This window comes from Sinocyclocheilus grahami, unplaced genomic scaffold (assembly GCF_001515645.1).
Source record: "Sinocyclocheilus grahami isolate Dianchi unplaced genomic scaffold, SAMN03320097.WGS_v1.1 scaffold442.1, whole genome shotgun sequence".
NCBI lineage: Eukaryota > Metazoa > Chordata > Actinopteri > Cypriniformes > Cyprinidae > Sinocyclocheilus > Sinocyclocheilus grahami.
The window spans coordinates 1826742-1846198 of NW_015505621.1; the positions used below are offsets into that span (position 1 = coordinate 1826742).

The 19457-nt window shown below is 39.0% G+C and overlaps 2 protein-coding genes across 3 annotated transcripts; both read right to left on the reverse strand.

The window, feature by feature from the left end:
- Positions 1-1883: 1883 nt before the first annotated feature.
- Positions 1884-4966, reverse strand: neflb (neurofilament light chain b). The gene is made up of 4 exons (XM_016233997.1): positions 3690-4966; positions 3334-3458; positions 2840-3162; positions 1884-2555 (listed from the first exon to the last, which is right to left on the reverse strand). Exons 1-4 carry the CDS (start codon positions 4713-4715, stop codon positions 2338-2340), a joined length of 1692 nt encoding a protein of 563 aa, XP_016089483.1. The 5' UTR covers positions 4716-4966; the 3' UTR covers positions 1884-2337.
- Positions 4967-6614: 1648 nt separating this feature from the next.
- On the reverse strand, positions 6615-18513 carry LOC107552199 (NACHT, LRR and PYD domains-containing protein 3-like). Of its 2 annotated transcripts, XM_016234047.1 has the most exons (8): positions 18434-18513; positions 15784-15904; positions 11173-13008; positions 10395-10568; positions 9945-10118; positions 9268-9441; positions 9026-9072; positions 6615-7996 (listed from the first exon to the last, which is right to left on the reverse strand). In XM_016234047.1, the coding sequence occupies exons 1-8, from the start codon at positions 18456-18458 to the stop codon at positions 7440-7442; spliced, it is 3108 nt and encodes a 1035-aa protein (XP_016089533.1). In that variant the 5' UTR covers positions 18459-18513; the 3' UTR covers positions 6615-7439. The 2 variants fall into 2 exon arrangements, with proteins under 2 accessions (XP_016089533.1, XP_016089532.1); XM_016234046.1 differs by lacking the exon at positions 9945-10118.
- Positions 18514-19457: the final 944 nt, after the last annotated feature.

A 19457-nucleotide genomic window follows, 5' to 3' on the forward strand; every position in this document is an offset into this window, starting at 1 on the left:
GCAATAAAACCTTGATTTTTCTACATGGGCAAATGTAAAGAATGACAGCTAGACCGCAAAAGTGAAGCATGACTAATCTCACAAACGTTTCATCATGACATGGACATTAATCACATTTTTCTTCTCAAACGAGACCAGTCTCTATCTCCCACCATTAGTGTGACAGTGTGTAGCTCTCAATTAGGATAATGGAGAACATGTGCTGCACTGGCTTGTTAGAGCTTGAGCCAAGTGCTCTGGATCATCGGGTAACTGAATTTGCCGCTGAGGGGGCAGTAATTGGATTTGCATGCTTAAAAACACTAATTCTGCAATGCAAACGTTACATCAATACAGATTTGTGCTGATCACCGGGTCTGGCTTGGGATCACAACTTGGGTGACTGCGGCAAGCCGTTTGGCTGACACACTTAGTGCACAGTGGTTATAGTTCATGGATGAACTCTAATAGGGTTCAAACCTACAACTTTCAGATTAACAGCTCAGATTTTTACCACTCACCTCATGCATACATGCATGGATGTGGGACTCCAAAGCTGTGCTTTCTGTGGATTCTGCTCTGTGCTGTTCAAGTGCTGAATGTGCACATTGAATTATATTGCATTCAACCCATTATATTGATTACAGCTGTCATGAATAAATAATCAATGCACAGCGCTGTACTTGAGTTGATGGCTGCATACTAGCATATTTAGTGGGTTGTAGTGTACCTGATTGAGAACAGGGGCCGTGCGTGGAATCTCTGCAGTATGCAACATATATTGTGTGCAGTATGCACGTTTTCTGTATGCCTTAAATATATGGATTACCTCAAATGTGCAGCAAACAACAGAGCACACTACATGGGATACTGCATCCCACAATGCATCGTGCTCAAACTTCATTACAAATGAAGCGGAAGCAATTTTTCAGGATTTAAAGCAATAGTTCACCCTAAAATGAAAATTTGCTTGAAAATGTCTTCACCCTCAGGCCATCAAAGATGTAGATGAGTTTGTTTCTTCATCGGAGCAGATTTGGAGAAATGTAGCATTACATCACTTGCTCACCAATGGATCCTCTGCAGTGAATGGGTGCCGTCAGAATGAGAGTCCAAGCAGCTGATAAAAACATCACAATAATCCACAAGTAATCCACACCACTCCAGTCCATCAGTTAACATCTTATGAAGTGAAAAACTGAGGGTTTGTAAGAAACAAATCCATTATAATGGTGTTTTAATTTAAAACCTTTGCTTCAGGCCAAAATGCCAGTCCATAATCGATAATATTCCTTCTTCCAGTGAAAAGTTCATCCCCTGTTGTCCTCTCACATCAAAATCCACCCACATATTTGTTTAGGACTGTTTTGGCTTGTAAACTGTGTTTGATCTGTGCAGATTTCTCTCCTGATTCAGACAAGATGACTTTTTCACTAGAGAAAGTAATATTAGGGCTAGAAGGTAAAAACGCCTTAATGACTGATTTGTTTCTTACAAACACTCAGTTTTACATTTCACAAGATTTTAATTGATGGTCGTGTAGATTACTGTAATGTTTTTATCAGCTGTTTGGACTCTCATTCTGACGGCACCCATTCACTGCAGAGGATCCATTGGTGAGCAAGTAATGTAATGCTAAATATCTCCAAATCTATTCAGATGAAGAAACAAACTCATCTACATCTTGGACAGCCTGAGGGTGAGTATGTTTTAGCAAATTTTTAAGTTTTGGTGACTGATTCCTTTAATCAAATAGGCCCGCAAAGTAAAAACTAGATGCCACTCGATGAATTATGCATGCCACATAATTTAATTTGTTCTATGTCACATAATACCATAGCATACATTGTATACTGCACAGCTGGCATAGGCAGAAAAACAACAACAGAGCAACGCACCAAGTTAAGGAGGTTTATCAAGTTTTTATTAGTAGGCAATGAGCCTTTCTTTGAGGATCTGGTCTAAGGCATTTTGAATACTAAGCACACTTGTGTTATCATAGGCAGTTGACAGTGTGATTAATGCTGAAGCATACAGACACAATGCTCAAAGAATATTATTTGCATTTCAATAAATAAAAAGGCAATCGAAACAACACAAGCAACCTGCAATTACAACTTCCCTGCCAAGCGCAAACGTTAGACATGTCTTCATGCATAGGCTACTCTGGCTTTGGCCAAACTCTATAGTTGCATTTATTATTCTCATCTGCGTATATGGTTTGCTTTTAATTTGAACTGAATCTGAAATCGAGCAGCAGGACACAGTGAAGTTGTTGTTGAGATGTCTGCATGTGTGAGATAAATGCACGAGGTTTGATCACCTCCAGATAGCACCAGGGGTTTTGGTCCGGTGTGTTTACTTCTCTTTTGGCTTGGCTTTCTCATCTTTACTCTCTTTCTCCTCTCCTCCTTTCTTTTTCTCCTCTTCTTTTCCAGCGTCATCCTTCTCATCCTCATCTTCTTCTTCACCTTCTTCACCCCCTCCTCCTTCCTCTCCCTCTTTTCCTTCTTCTTCTTCCTGTTCTCCTTTATCCTCACCTTCTTTCTCTCCTTCCTCTTCACCTCCTTCTTCACCTGTGAAAGAGACAATAGGGTACAAATGTCAGCACTGAAAAAGGACTGGGTGTTACAAAAATTATATTTAGCATTTTGATTATATATGATAAATACATAAAAAATCTAGTTATAATCAACTTTTCTCACTAAATGAAGAGAAAAATGTAATATGAAAAATAAAATCATTTAGAATTAAATATTTTTTTTATTTATATGCACCACTATACAATAATAAATCAACAGTGATTTAAATTAAATTAAAATAAATTATATACAATGTATAAAAAACAAATGATCCTCACCCTCTTCTTTTTCTTCTTCCTCCTCCTCCTCCTCCTTCTCACCCTCTTCCTCCTCTACCTCCTCCTCCTCTTCCTCTTCTTCTTTCTCTGGACTTGCCCCGGCCTCCTGTGCCTTGCTTGCTTCAATGATTTCATCTGGTGTGGCAGAGTAGCTCATCAGTCTGGTTCCCAGAAGATAGGGGGCGCCAGAGGTCAGGCTGGCCTGCACAGAGAACACGGGACGGCCGAAAGAAGGAGTGGCGGCGATGGAGGGAGAAAACACACTGGAGATCCCACCAATACCGCCCACGTTGAAGCGTGTTTCTTCTCCTTCTAGAAGCTTCCTGATGGAATGTAAACACACTTATATTCAATATATATTTAAGTTTGGGGGAGATCAAATGTTATCAATGTAAAAAACCATATTGATTGACCAATTTTACGGCCTTGGTTATATAGATTACACATGTCAATTGCAATAAAGGTTTTACTACAAAATTGTTGATGTTACTAACCTGTAAGCAGCAATCTCAATGTCCAAGGCCATTTTCACATTGAGAAGGTCCTGATATTCTTTGAGGTAATGGGCCATTTCACTCTTCATGGTCCTTAGCTCATTCTCCAAATCACTGATGGTGTCCTGTCCGGGCAAAAAAGTATTTAAAGACCAAAGTTTAGCTTTTTATTGAGCAGAATTGCAGTATTTAGCTTTCCTGTAGCTGAAACAGTGGAACATGGCCCTAACAATGCCAAGAACATGGGTTCAGTTCCCAGGAAAAGCAAGAACTGATCAAATGTGTACTATGAATGCAATGCAAGTCACTTTGGATCTGCCAAATGCATATATTGTACATGTAGTTATCATTCTGACCTGTAGGGCGGCAATCTCTGCGCTCTGTTTCTCCTCGACCTCTTGCAATTGTCGCTCCAGAGCTTGGTTCAAGCCCTGGCATGCTTCAATCTCCAGGTCTCGAGCTTTCAGGAGGCGACGATACTCCCCAGCCTCGTCTTTAGCAGTGCGGATGTTCTCCGTGTGTTTGACCGTGTCACCCGCCATGGTGCTCACCTTCCCACGGAACCACTCCTCCGCAGCCTGGATGTTCTGCTGAGCCAGGCGCTCATACTGACCTCGGATATCTCGGAGAGCTACCGAGAGGTCCGGTTTGGCCACTTCCATCTCAACGGACACCTGGGCGCTGTATTGCACCTGGGCTTGGAGCTCGGCGATTTCACTTTCGTGGAGCCTCTTGAGGAAGGCCAGCTCATCCAGAAGATTGTCAGCCCTTTTTTCGAGCTCAGAGCGGGCCAATGCTGCATCGTCCGCCCCCTTCCTGGCATCCACCAGCCGTCTTTCGGCTTCCTCACGGGCCAGGACTTCTTCTTCGTAGCGACCCTGCAAGGCCTTGAGAGCCTCTTCCAGTCGGTCCCGCCTTTCTTGAGCCGCTTGGCGCTCCCTACGGGCCTCGTCTACGGCCGCACGGAGTTCCCTCGCCTCTTGCTCGTACAGCCCCCTGAGACGGGAGGGTTCGCAGTGCCTCTGGCGCAACAAGAGCAGCTCTGCCTCCAGGGCACGGTTCTGGAGCTCCAGGCCATGCACACGCTCAATGAAGCCGACAAAGCGGTCATTAAGGTCCTGAAGTTGAACCCTCTCCTGCGTCCGCACTGTTTTGAACTCTGAGCTCAGCTGAGAGGCCTGGCTCAGGTCCAGATCTGGTGATGCAGCAGAAAGCTGCAGACCTGCTGAGGAGGACAGAACCGAGGCACGGGACGGGGATGAATAGGTCGAATAGACGGAGCGAGAGCGACTGCTTCCTCCGCTGAAGGGCGTCCCGCTGTGTACCACCACCCTCCTCCGCTGCACTGACGGCAGATAGGGGTTGTAACTCAAGGAGCTCATGTTTGTTGAAGAGAGAAGAGAGAAGAGAGCAGAGACGGTTTCCGTAGTGCTGCTGCTGCTGCTGCTGTGGAGAGAGGTCTGCGAGGATGCAGCGACACTGGCAGGGCTTTTTATAGCAGGCGACGAGACTCTGACGCAGAGCTTTTTACTGACAGCATGAATCGATTACCTTCCAGTCCGGGCTGGGATGGGTTCTCGGGGAGTGGAGGGGGAAATTACAGAAATGGATTGGCAATGCAATACGAGAACGAATGTGAGAGAGTGAGCACAGCAGAAAGGGCAATGAGGACAAAGATTTCAAAAGCTTGTGGAGGAAAAACACTAGTCATCATGTGTGGCTTCACTGTACTGAATCCTTTTGTATTTGTTCCTTGCAGTTTTCAGGCTTTAAGCTGTTTCTAGCACTGAGATGAAAAATCTGCATAACATTTTCACATTCTTAAAAAGAAATCGGGGTGTATGAAAGTCGTTTTTTAATAGTCTGTGTAATTGTGTATATTCAATTGCACATGCCATTGAAATCTCTCAGTCACCAGGGGCCCTAAAGGCAAATCCGACTACAAACTAGATATAAACATTAACAGAAGCACTAACACAAGTAAATGCTTCTCTCTAGTGGTGGTTGAAGGTATTGTGAAAAAATCCATATCACATTTGCTTCACTGTGAAACAATGCAGAGTCATTGAAGAATCTGACACCTGGATCCTTTTTAAAAACGGTTCCTTAAAAACAATATTTCAGCCCAAAGGCTGATGCAGCAGGCAGAAGACAAAGTGATGTTTGAAAATGAGTTTATTGAACATACTGAAGGGCGTCCCGCTGTGTACCACCACCCTCCTCCGCTGCACTGACGGCAGATAGGGGTTGTAACTCAAGGAGCTCATGTTTGTTGAAGAGAGAAGAGAGAAGAGAGCAGAGACGGTTTCCGTAGTGCTGCTGCTGCTGCTGCTGTGGAGAGAGGTCTGCGAGGATGCAGCGACACTGGCAGGGCTTTTTATAGCAGGCGACGAGACTCTGACGCAGAGCTTTTTACTGACAGCATGAATCGATTACCTTCCAGTCCGGGCTGGGATGGGTTCTCGGGGAGTGGAGGGGGAAATTACAGAAATGGATTGGCAATGCAATACGAGAACGAATGTGAGAGAGTGAGCACAGCAGAAAGGGCAATGAGGACAAAGATTTCAAAAGCTTGTGGAGGAAAAACACTAGTCATCATGTGTGGCTTCACTGTACTGAATCCTTTTGTATTTGTTCCTTGCAGTTTTCAGGCTTTAAGCTGTTTGATGAAAAAGCACTTTTAAGCACTGAGATGAAAAATCTGCATAACATTTTCACATTCTTAAAAAGAAATCGGGGTGTATGAAAGTCGTTTTTTAATAGTCTGTGTAATTGTGTATATTCAATTGCACATGCCATTGAAATCTCTCAGTCACCAGGGGCCCTAAAGGCAAATCCGACTACAAACTAGATATAAACATTAACAGAAGCACTAACACAAGTAAATGCTTCTCTCTAGTGGTGGTTGAAGGTATTGTGAAAAAATCCATATCACATTTGCTTCACTGTGAAACAATGCAGAGTCATTGAAGAATCTGACACCTGGATCCTTTTTAAAAACGGTTCCTTAAAAACAATATTTCAGCCCAAAGGCTGATGCAGCAGGCAGAAGACAAAGTGATGTTTGAAAATGAGTTTATTGAACATATGTAACGCCTATGGCTCAATCTGACCAGAAACAATTTCAACAAGTATTATTACATCAAGCAAAGAACATGTTAATGCTTTTAAAAAATATTTTTACTTTGCACAATTACTGTGCACAAATTAATGAAGCCAAAAAATTACATAAAGATACTAGTAAACCTCAAATAAAAGTGTGAATAAGGACAGTAAGCCTAATAAAATATTTTAAATGTTTTTAAATAATGTCAAATTTAAATAACATACTTCAGCAGCAAAATCTGAAAATAACTGTCCCATAAATTGTTTCTTGTGCTCAAATGTCATTTAAAAAAAAGCTTATATTTCGGGATGGTCCAGCCAATGTGCAAGTGTAGTCCTAAACGGGCATCTCAGGACACTGACTGTTTCTATGGCAACAGGAGTTTCTAGTCAGTGGCTGCATCTGTATTTGCATACTCCCCTACTGTATAGTAGACGAAAAACAGTATGTGACAAAAGAAGTATGTAGGCAAAAATGACCCAGATCACCTTCTACTTCCGACGTGATTCTGAAGTGTGCATACAATGGATGCTTTACTATCCCATGAGGCCACGGGAGAAGATGTCATGTGACAATGACAACATGGCAAATGTAGTAGGTCCAGATTACATTGACACTACTACACACATTCCTACTCTTTTTGCTGTTGTGTGTACCTACTCAAGAGAGTATGCGATTTCGGATGCAGCCAGTGACTTCAATTCATGATTTGCTCTTTTATTTAGAAGGTGGGATATGTATTCCACCATATTTCATGTGATGCCCTCATTTAGATATCACGCTGATATTTGGGGAAAACCTAACTCTGGCTCATTACATATCATATATATATATACAAATACACACACATATACATATATACATACAATAAACAATTTTAAAGCATAGCCATTTTTTGCCCACTGACAAACAGTCATCTAGATTAACTGCTCTCATAATCTGAATATACAAGAAAATAAACTTTTGCTACAGTTACATTAAATTGCAATTACTAAATTAGTTAGTTACTTTTGGTAATGATAGGAGGCTGTTCACGCTGATATAGAAACACTGAACCATAAACTGCAAACCCAGCGTAGAGTGGTTCAGTGAACTTGGTTTTAAATGTATATATATGTGCGAGAGTATGTATGTCAGAGACGTCGTAAAAGGACACAGTGCCGGCCAGCCTGTCCAGATACACTGCTACTCTGTTTGAGGGTTTTGATGGGAAATTGGCATCTGTTTTCTTGTTATCGTGCCAGGCGCTATATCCATCAGGGGTACAGAAAAGACTCCAGGACTTATCATTCCACCCAAATCTACAGTCATTCCCTCTTTTTTTCCCTTTATTTTCTTTATATGTCACTGCAGCATAAGCCCCCCCACTCCATTCAACCTCCCAGTAACAGCGTTCAGACAGAGTTTCTCTACACAGAACCTGCTCCTGGTGTTCAAATCTGTCTGGATGATCAGGATATGGCTGCTCTTCTTCCACATGTGTTGCCTTTCTGTTCCCCTCAGACAGAGCGAGATGAGGGTATGCAGTGTTTGGATCCAGCGTAAGATCACAGGCATCTGAATACAAGAGAAATTAGAACAAAAGATGCAGGGTCATAACCACCATAAACATTGAGGGCGATGTCTCATCGATGTCAAAACAGCCGCTTTTCCACTGTCGGGCCAAAAGCGAGCATGTTAGTGCGTGCCAGGGCCAGTCGCATTTCTACTGTTACTTCTGGGGCTTGATCGTGCCTCATCAAGGCTTCCTCGGGGCAAACGGCCAAGGATTTTTTGGCCCGCCGAATACCTTGGGCCAAAGCTGGCCAACTGGGGCTAGAGGAGTTGTCAGAGGCAGAGTTTATCATAGTTAGGAGACAGTCGGTACCACTTCTCATTTCCCATGTTTTCATTTCAAGCTACCAGCTAGCATCATTTAATACCATTTTAATGGCAAAACTCACTTTCAGGCAACAGCAAGTGTCTGAATTAACTTACGATTGCGACCCAATGGAAATCTTGATCACTGTATGAGGCAGAAATGTATTATATGCTGCATATGCTAAAGATCGCTGTAATAAAAACACGTTATGCTTACGAAAACAACAGAGACCGATTGAAGAACTTAAATATAAAATAAAAACTGTATAATCCTCACTGTACAAAAAAGATATGCTACAAAGGCTATTCAGACAAGAGCAGTGATTTTCTCTTTTTCTTTTGTTGTTTGATTAACATTAGGAATAGACAACAGTGGGTATATGAGGCTGCTGTCACTTTAGGACCTAATGCACAGATCCAATATATTGACACACATCCAATTTTTTCCCTACTGTTTACATTAACTTAAGACATAACCAGCTACATTTATGCGAATGCTCACCAAGATGGGTATTTTGACACATAAGTGTGTGTATTTGACCGTTCTTTCACAATGGAGTAAGTAGGAGAAATGAAAGACGGGTTTAGTGCATGTGCTTAAGGTGTTTGTTGTCAGCATGCAGGTGGAGAGGAGCACGTTCTCCACACTTTGAAAACCCCTGACATAGATCATACTAATATATATGTTAAATGTGTGTGAATACATGTGAAAGAGATAGAACCTACATTTTTGTAGTCCTGGTTTGATCCTGAAATCTCCAAAATGGTCTGAACTATAAAACACAAACAAAAAAGTGGTAAAAACCTGGTTTTTAAAAAACAAAGAGCTGGATCATTAGGTATTAGAATCAGACAAAAATCAAAATCAAAACAAAGAGCTGGATCAACATTTCTCAGGTAGAGATAGCAAAATTAACTATTTGCACACATTTTTCTCTCTCAAAAAATGTGTCATAAAACCAACATACTTGAGTTTCTCCAGTTTGCAGTCTGGATTTTCTAACAAAGCAGAAAACATCTCGACTCCTGCTTCTCCTGGGTGATTGTAGCTCAGATCCAGCACTCTCAGGTGTGAAGTGTCTGAATTGAGAGCTGAAGCCAGATTACAACAGCCTTCCTCTGTCACCATACAACCAGATAACCTAGATGAAGAATAATTAAAAGTGAGATTGGGATTTCAGGTTGCACAAATGAATTAATGCATTAGAATATTGAATGTTATGATGATCATTTATCGGAACTTGAACTTATTAAAAAAAAAAAAGAGCCCAACTCTAAGCCAAAAGTATGTTTCAGAGATGTCAGTTTACTGTTACGTCTCACGCACAATATGCATGAAGTAAACGAACTATGCAGCCTACATTATCCAGCCTTACGCACATTCGCCTGTCTGAACACAAATGTACTTATCGGTGGGTCCAGTAGGTATCAACAGTCACAGCTGGGCTGCTGTTTTTTAAAAGTACTCAAAGAAGATAGAAAATGGCCATAAAACAAATGGAAGAAGTTCAGAAGTTATTTGTGAGTATTAGGATAACACAACTCAGTGCTGTTCTCTGCTGGTCAAGTGAAATATCACAAAGCAGTGCACACGGGCAAAATGGCAGACATACAAGACAAAGCGTACTCCAGGTATTACTCTTACCTCAGTATCTCCAGCCCACAGTTTGGACTCTTCAGACCAGCACAAATGAGCTTCACACCAGCATCCTGCAGGTCATTGTTACTCAGGTCCAGCTCTCTGAGGGGCGAGTTTGATGATTGTAAAGCTGACACCACGATTTCACAGCACTGATCTGTGAGATTACAGCAGGCAAGACTGAAAGAGAGTTAAACACCGTTTCAGTTTATGTAATGGACATTTGCAACATGATGTTAATAGTCAATGATATATATATATATATACACCTATACATATATTTAAAACGGAAATCATTTGTAACAAATACACTACTGTTCAAAAGATTGGGGTCAGTAAATTTTCTAAAAGAAATTAATACTTTTATTTAGCAAGGATGTGAAATATCACAAAGCAGTGCACACGGGCAAAATGGCAGACATACAAGACAAAGCGTACTCCAGGTATTACTCTTACCTCAGTATCTCCAGCCCACAGTTTGGACTCTTCAGACCAGCACAAATGAGCTTCACACCAGCATCCTGCAGGTCATTGTTACTCAGGTCCAGCTCTCTGAGGGGCGAGTTTGATGATTGTAAAGCTGACACCACGATTTCACAGCACTGATCTGTGAGATTACAGCAGGCAAGACTGAAAGAGAGTTAAACACCGTTTCAGTTTATGTAATGGACATTTGCAACATGATGTTAATAGTCAATGATATATATATATATATATACACCTATACATATATTTAAAACGGAAATCATTTGTAACAAATACACTACTGTTCAAAAGATTGGGGTCAGTAAATTTTCTAAAAGAAATTGATACTTTTATTTAGCAAGGATGTGTTAAATTGATAAAAAGTGATGGTTAAGACTTTTATTGTTAGAAAAGATTTTGAATAATTTTGAATAAATGCTTTTATTAAATGCTTATCAATTGTATTCATCAAAAAATCCTGAAAAAACTATCACTGGTTCCAAAAAAATATGTCAATCAAAAATGATAAATCAACATATTAGTATGATTTCTGAACGATCATGTGACGATAAAGACTGGAGTTATGGCTGATAAAAATGCAGCTTTGCATCACAGGAATACATTGTATTTTAAATTTATATTTATACATTTATATTTTTTAATTATATTAAATTGGAAAACTGAAAAAATACAAATTTGAATTTCTGATCAAATAAATGTAGCCTTGATGAGCAATTAACTTGAAGCAAATTGATATTTGACTCTTTACTTTGCTTTTCTGCAGTTCATCACAGCCGGTACCAGTCTCCTTCTGCCCTCATCTGATGTGTTGTATTTCTTGAGGTCCAGCTCCTCTAGAGCTTCGTCTGACATCTGGAGCATGTAGGCGATCGCTGAGCAGTGAGACGGAGAGAGTTTATTCTGTGAGTCTTTGTCTGATTTCATAAACTCCAGAATCTCTCTAACCAGAGTCTGATCATTCATCTCCAGCAAGCAGAGAAGAAGGTTGATGGATCTGTCAGCCGAGAGACCTTGTTCCTGTTTGATTTTGTCTTTAATGTAAGCTGCTGTTGTCCTGATGCTCTCAGAGCTCTTCTCTGTGTTTGTCAGCAGACCCTGTAGGAGACTCTGATTGGACTCCAGCGAGATGCCCAGCAGGAACCGCAAGAAAAGATCCAGGTGTCCATTCTCAGTCCGAAGAACCACATCTATCGCTCCTTTCTGAAAATTTGGAAGCAAATCAAACACTTTCACAGCATCTGAAGTGTCATTTATAAAGCTGTAGAAAACATAAAACGCAGCAAGAAACTCCTGAAAACTCAGATGTATAAAGCAGTAGATTTTCCTCTGATGAATCACAGATTCCTCCTTAAAGATCTCGGTGCAAATCCCAGAATACACTGGGATGTCAGTGGCATCTATGCCGCTCTCTCTCAGGTCCTCCTCATAGAACAACACATTGCCCTTCTTTAGCTGCTTGAAAGCCAGTCCAGCAAGTTTCACAATCTTGTCTTTGTTGAACTGCAGGAGCTCCTCTGGATTTCTCCCACTGGATCTCTCTTCATACTTCTGATAACTCATGTTCATCTGAGTGAGCAGGAAGTGGATGTACATCTCAGTCAGAGTTTTAGGGATTTCTGCACTGTTATTTTGTTTCAGGATGTTTTGAAGGACAGTGGATGAGATCCAGCAGAAGACGGGTATGTGACACATGATGTGGAGGCTTCTTAATCTTTTAATGTGTGAGATGATTCTGCTGGCTTGATGCTCATCAGTGATTCTCTTTCTGAAATATTCCTCCTTCTGAGATTCATTGAATCCTTCAATTTCTGTCAGACGGTTGATGTATTTGGAGGGGATCAGACTGGTTGCTGCTGGTCTGGAGGTGATCCAGATGAGAGCATTGGGAAGCAGCTCTCCTCTGATGAGATTAGACATCAACGCACCAACTGATGAAGACTCATTCACATCAGAAACGCTCTCATTTTCTGAAAACATCAGTGTAATTCTGCTTTCATCCAGACCATCAAAGATAAACACAACTTTACACTCCTCAAGAATCTTTGAGTCCAGATCTTGAAGTTCAGGATAAAATTCCACCAGAAGTTTGTGAAGACTGTACTGGTGATCTTTAAACAAGTTCAGCTCTCGAAATGAAAGCACAAACATGAGATCTACATCCTGATTGGCTTTTCCCTCAGCCCAGTCCAAAATGAACTTCTGCACACAGACTGATTTTCCAATTCCAGCGATGCCGCTAGTAAGAACAGTCTTGATTTGGACTTTTTTCTGCTTTTCACATCCTGGCAGAAGTTTAAAGATGTCGTTGCAGTCAATTGGAGTCTCTTGGAGCATCTTGTAATTTTGCAAATCCTTCTGTAAGATCTCATGTTCTTCATTCACCCTTTCACTCTCTCCCTCTCTGATGTAGAGCTGTGTGTAAATGCTGTTCAGGAAGGTTTTATTCTCTTGTAATTGAATTCCCTCAAATAAGCACTCATACTTGCTCTTCATGCTTGTTTTGTGTCTCTCCTTGAGCAAATCAACAGTGCTGCGGGGAGGAGAACCAGCAGGACTGGATTTGGACTGAGCATCTCTCTCCATACTGAAGAAACACAGCAAGACAAACCACATTTCTTGATTACAATCTGAAGGTAGATTTAGTAGAGTAATTTTACAACTGTTTTTATGAGTGCAAAATATGTAATACAATAAACAATAATAAAAGATGTAATAAAAATAGTTAAAAAATAAACACCAGTGTTTTCTATTAATTAGCCACCACAGTCTATTTTGTCCCGCTACAGTTCCAATTTGAATCAATCTGAAATTGCAATATGGCTTAGCGGGTGTTTACATGACATCATTTTTAACTTAAAACTGAAAACTGTGTTTTGCCCATTCATTTACACCACAGTGTTTTGGGGGGTCTGAAGATGCAAACCTTTGAACGTTTTCCAAAGTGCAAGTTTTTGAAAACAATAACGTTATCTGTAAACTAAGAAAATGTGTATTTGTGAAAACGGTGACATTATGCGCATGTGTATTACATGTTCAATCTATAGGAATGCATATGTGCATATGCTCGTAGTGTTTCTTTAAAAAGTCACATCGCCAACTACTGGCCTGGTATGCACAATACAGCATTTTTAGTCGTTTCCATAGATCCATGTGAACGGAGATCATTTTAACAACGTTGTCATCTATATGTAAAACTTTTCAAAATGCAAAGGAAAATTGTTGTTTTAAGTACCATCGTTGTTGTGTAGACACCCCCTAATACGACTATAAAAATTGCAATAGGCTGCCATATAAATTAAATGTGACCCTGGACCACAAAACCAGTGTTAAGTCGCTGGGGTATATTTGTAGCAAAAGCCAAAAATACATTGTATGGGTCAAAATTATTGATTTTTCTTTTATGCCAAAAATCATTAGGATATTAAGTAAAGATCATGTTCCATGAAGATATTTTGTAAATGTCCTACTGTAAATATATCAAAACTTAATTATTGATTAGTAATGTGCATAGCTAAGCACTTAATTTGGACAACTTTAAAGGTGATTTTCTCAATATTTAGATTTTTTTGCACCCTCAGATTCCAGATTTTCAAATAGTTGTATCTCAACCAAATATTGTCCTATCCTAATTTATTCAGCTTTCATATTATGTATAAATATCAATTTCGAAAAATTTACCCTTTTTGGGTTTTGTGGTCCAGCGTCACAAATGTTTATTGTCTGTTGTGCTATGTGTTTCAGAGTAAAGTGCAACACTGTGTTCATTTACATGCGTGCAGCTCATGATATTTCGCAGTAAATGCAGCACACTCCGTTTCTGCAAGCAATAAAAGTTCAAGGATTTCCCAAAATCTTGTATAATTTAGCCAATCCGATGACGATTTCATATGCATCAGACGTTCAGCCAGCAGTCCGTGGGCATGACGTCTGAGGGTGAGACTACTTACAGAGTGCCAAGAAGCTCTTTCAGAAAGGCAATTTGGAAACAAACGTGCGATTCTTTACTTTGTCTGGAGCTGACGTTCGTGTACGAAGCGTTGGTATTGATCCCTAAACATATAGGGGACTTTACCATTTTTTTCCGAGATATTTTCTTTGAAAATGTAATTTAACCACAGTGTCCTCAGCGGCTTAGATGGAGGGAGTCTATAGAGACCCCTATGTTCGTTGGTGCATCCCAACAAATAACACTTGTAATGCCTCATAGCACTGACATTGTATATCTCCAGCAGCTAATAAGAAAACAGTAATGGCGGACTGCTGCTTCTCACTCAGGGCTGTGTCTATGCTAAGAGGGCAGAGAGTGTCACAAATGAGCGGGACTTTTTCCTTATGGTGACGTGAAATCTATGGAGAAATCTCAGTAGCCCCTCACTGCAGAACAAAGATCCAGGGGGCGGGGTTGGATCCACATCTAGGGGGTGGAGATGGTAGGTTTAGGGGTGGAGATGGGTGGGTTTAGGGATCAGGGGGTGGAGACGGGTAGGTTTAGGTATATGTATGGTGGGAGGAGTTGGATCTGGATCCAACCTCACCCCCTGGATCTTGTGTTCTGTAGTGAGGACCAGCTCAGAAATCTGGAACTGCTCGTTTGGAGAGACTGATTTATCTGTAGTATAAAAAAATGAGTGGGTGGATTTTTAACATTACATAGGCTGGTTGTTTTCACACGCTGCGGCCACACAACTGTGTTTTTTGCATAATAGGTCCCCTTTAAGGTTTGAAATTGAAGAAATTAAGTATTGTACTGTAGTTTTACTACTTTAAAGTAAATTTATTAAGAATGTTATTAAATGGTATTATTTTACACTGTAGTTACATTACAAAAGTAATATCCTAGAATTAATAATAAAAATGTATTATTATTATTACATTTAAATTGTTAGCTTTGCTACAAATAAACAAAAGAGTGAATGCATTGTGGTTAATGTGAGACACAAAGTTTTTTGTATAAATCAATGCAAAGTCTCTTTATTCTGTTCAGTTTGGTCACTGAAAGAGGTTTGAGCTTTAGTTCTCAAAGTGCACCAAACTGCTGCTTTTATCTTTAAATTTTTTTTAAAAATTCTTCTGGCAGAGTCTGTTCCAAAGTCCACCCACCACAGTCTCACAAAATCCTATGGGGAACACCCTTAATATAGCTTATTAAAAAAATATCAAACAGCAATATACTGTGTATTCAGGTACTTGATTTGAATGCATTTGAGCATATGCCACAACACCGACATGTCAGGAATTTACATTTTAAGTGTCCTATATCATACCTGGGGGAGTCAACAAAGGAAATGTGTACACATTCATTTAGTTTCTTTTTTGCCTGTATAACGCAGCAATTTATAGAAGCAGCGCCTAGTCTTACCTGGGGTCAGAAGGCAATGAGCCATCACTGAAGTCAGGCTGTGGAAGGAGAAGACTGCTCAGTGACACATTGCTGGGTTCTGGAGATCCTCTTCTCCATCTCTTCGCCTCTCCTTCCATATCTTTCAAAAGGTTAGAATATGTTAACCACATGAAGTTTTTGCCATTTTTTTCAAACTCTGGTACAAAAATGTACCTAATTGAATTGATCATTTAAATGAAATAGGTTATACCAAATTTAAATAATTAAAAACCTAAAATACTACACTGGAACAGGGTTATAACAGTGTTGCAAGAAAAATAAGTGCAACTTTAGTCTAATTTAAGCTCAGTACTTTTTTTGAAATGTTGTTATTAATTATTGCTTATTAATCATCAGAATGACAATTCTGATTATTCCAAAATTTATTTTAATATCTATGGAAAGCACTGAACTATATAACTATAAAATAGAATGAAATAAATAGTGCTGTCAAACGATTAATCGTGATTAATCGCACCCAAAATAAAAGTTTTCGTTTACATAATATATGTATGTGTACTGTTTATTTATTATGTAAATATAAATACACACACATACAATATATATTTGGAAAATATTTACATGTATATACATTTGGATATTTATATTCTTATATTTTATATTATATATAAATATATATGTAATATATAAACATAACATAGTTTTCTTAAATATATACATGCATGTGGTTGTATTTATATATAAATAATAAACATACACAATATACACACATATATAATGTAAACAAAAACTTTTATTTTGAATGCGATTAATCTTTTGAAAGCACTAGAAATAAATAATAGAATGAAAGCGCCCACAAAACACTATTTTCTTCTCTTTTCTATTTTTATTATTATTATTATTATTATTATTAATGCCAAGGTACCAAAGATAGAAGTACAGAAAATATCAACATTACGTTCAAAAAGGTGAAATTACACGCAAAGCACCGTTTATACTTGTATATAACACTGAATAAATAGTAAAAAACAAAATTAAAAACACAATATACACACATATATAATGTAAACAAAAACTTTTATTTTGAATGCGATTAATCTTTTGAAAGCACTAGAAATAAATAATAGAATGAAAGCGCCCACAAAACACTATTTTCTTTTCTTTTCTATTTTTATTATTATTATTATTAATGCCAAGGTACCAAAGATAGAAGTACAGAAAATATCAACATTACATACAAAAAGGTGAAATTACACGCAAAGCACCGTTTATACATGTATATAACACTGAATAAATAGTACAAAACTAAATTAAAACAAAATTAAAGGGTTAGTTCACCCAAAAATTCTGTCATTAATTACTCACCCTCGTGTTGTTCCAAACCTGTAAGACCTCCGTTCATATTCGGAACACAATTTAAGATATTTTTGATGAAATCTGAGAGCTCTCTGAGCCTCCCATAGACAGCAAGGTAACTACCACATTCAAGGTCCAGAAAAGTACCAAGATGATCGACAAAGTAGTCCGTGTGACATCAGTGGTTCAACTGTAAAGTTACGAAGCTACGAGAATACTTTTTTTGCGCAAAGAAAACAAAAGTAACGATTTTATTCCACATTTTCGTCTCTACTGCGTCCCTTGTGGACGCGCGTTCCCGACAGTATCATGACGCGAGCGTGTGGCGGCGCTGACCCAGATCCGGCGTAATGACGTCAACACGCCCTGTCTATGGGAGGCTCAGAGAGCTCTCAGATTTCATCAAAAATATCTTAAATTGTGTTCCGAATATGAACGGAGGTCTTACAGGTTTGGAGCAACACGAGGGTGAGTAATTAATGACAGAATTCTAATTTTTGGGTGAACTAACCCTTTAATTAAAAAGATGAAATAAATTAACGGCTTTAACAGCTATAAGATTCTTGGAAGATGAAATAGTTTGGATATACTGTTGAACTTTTTAAAAAATAATTATAAATAATGATTTTGATGAGTGAATTTACTGCAGTGGATATGAAATTTTGCAAGAAGTAATAATAGGTTAATAATAAAATATTCATTAATGTTACCTTTTTATATATTAAAGAATCCAAACAGTACATCCTTAAAAAACAAAGAGAAACCCTGGAGCACACTGCGATTAATAACATTAGAGAATTCAATCCAAAATGGCTGTGTGTGAGCTGTGAGGACAATCCCAGAAGATACGCACATCAGTTTCATCAGGGCCACCACGAAAAAAGAACAGCTTTTATCTATGTCCGATTTAAACACTATCAAAAACACTTTAGCTGGGTAAAATCTGTGTAACAATTTGACACTATTTTATTTTATTTGTCAATATCAGGTGACGTTAACACTCTCCACCTACATTGTTTGTTTACAAAGCCGTGAACAAACAGGGTTTTCTTATTACGTGCTAAATCTTCTTTAAGACGTCTTGAAAAGTTAATAAAGCTTAATAAAACATCATAAAAAAATTATTTAAAAAAAAGTCAAAACTGAAACAAACATTTAGCGATTAAATTCTACAATCTGCGTCTACCATACGATTCAAGTGAGATGGAGATACAGCGTATGTCACTTTATTTAAACTACAACAGTGTAGTTTCTAATTGTACATCAAACAGATGTCTCCGTGATGTATCAGACAATGAGAAAACGAACTTACTGTGAATTTCTATCACTCTTTTCATCCTCAGCCCTGTCCAAAACTAAACGTCGATGAAAAACATCCTTCAGTCTGTTACTTTCGCTTTTGGTTTTAGTGACAGACTTCCGTATTTTGTGGCCAGGTAGCCTATCGTCACTTCCGGTTCAAATGTAATGCGCTTCACATTTGCTTGGAGCTGTTTTAATCAAGATGCCTTCAAATGAGCTACCAAATTATCATAACCGATGGCCATCACATATGAAGAATGAAATTTAAAAGTTTGTTTTTATTTTTATTCCTTTCACTAACATTCGGCTATTAAACCTAAATAAGACGCCAACTATACAAACAACTAGGTTAGCTGATTACTTTAAAGGGATAGTTCACCCAAAAATGAAAATGTGATGTTTATCTGCTTACCCCCAGGGCATCCAAGATGTAGGTGACTTTGTTTCTTCAGTAGAACACATTTGATGATTTTTAACTTTAACCGTTGCAGTCTATCAGTCGTATAATGCATGTCAATGGTAACAAAATCTATGAGAGTAAAAAAAACATGCACAGACAAATCCAAATTAAACCCTGCGACTCGTGACGACACATTGATGTCCTAAGACACGAAACGATCAGTTTGTGCCAGAAACCGAACAGTATTTATATCATATTTTACCTCTAATACACCACTATGTCCAAATGGCTTTAGGCGCGCACACGGCATCCGGTGCGTGAGGTGTGTACGCGCTCTGGCGTAGTTTACACAAGCGCCGGAAGTGATCTCTCGCGCGTATACGTCACTCATTGTTTACACAGTGCACAGTCATTGTAGGTACGACGGCTAATCAAAATGGTACTTACTTACGCTTATCCAGAAGTCGCAGGGTTTAATTTGGATTTGTCTGTGCATGTTGTTTTACTCTCATAGATTTTGTTACCATTGCCATGCATTATACGACTGAATTTGTGTTCTACTGAAGAAACAAAGTGACCTACATCTCGGATGCCCTGGGGGTAAGCAGATAAACATCACATTTTCATTTTTGGG

Excerpts from the sequence above, each read along its gene's own strand:
- neflb (XM_016233997.1), bottom strand. The coding sequence starts at position 4,715 with ATGAGCTCCTTGAGTTACAACCCCTATCTGCCGTCAGTGCAGCGGAGG. Across the intron at positions 3,459-3,689 it reads CAGAGATTGCCGCCCTACAG|GACACCATCAGTGATTTGGA; the intron begins GTCAGAATGATA and ends TTGCCCGGACAG. Across the intron at positions 3,163-3,333 it reads ATTGAGATTGCTGCTTACAG|GAAGCTTCTAGAAGGAGAAG; the intron begins GTTAGTAACATC and ends ACATTCCATCAG.
- LOC107552199 (XM_016234047.1), bottom strand. The coding sequence starts at position 18,458 with ATGAAAAGAGTGATAGAAATTCACA. Across the intron at positions 15,905-18,433 it reads AAGAGTGATAGAAATTCACA|ATATGGAAGGAGAGGCGAAG; the intron begins GTAAGTTCGTTT and ends ACCTTTTGAAAG. Across the intron at positions 10,569-11,172 it reads ATGAACTGCAGAAAAGCAAA|TCTTGCCTGCTGTAATCTCA; the intron begins GTAAAGAGTCAA and ends ACTCTCTTTCAG.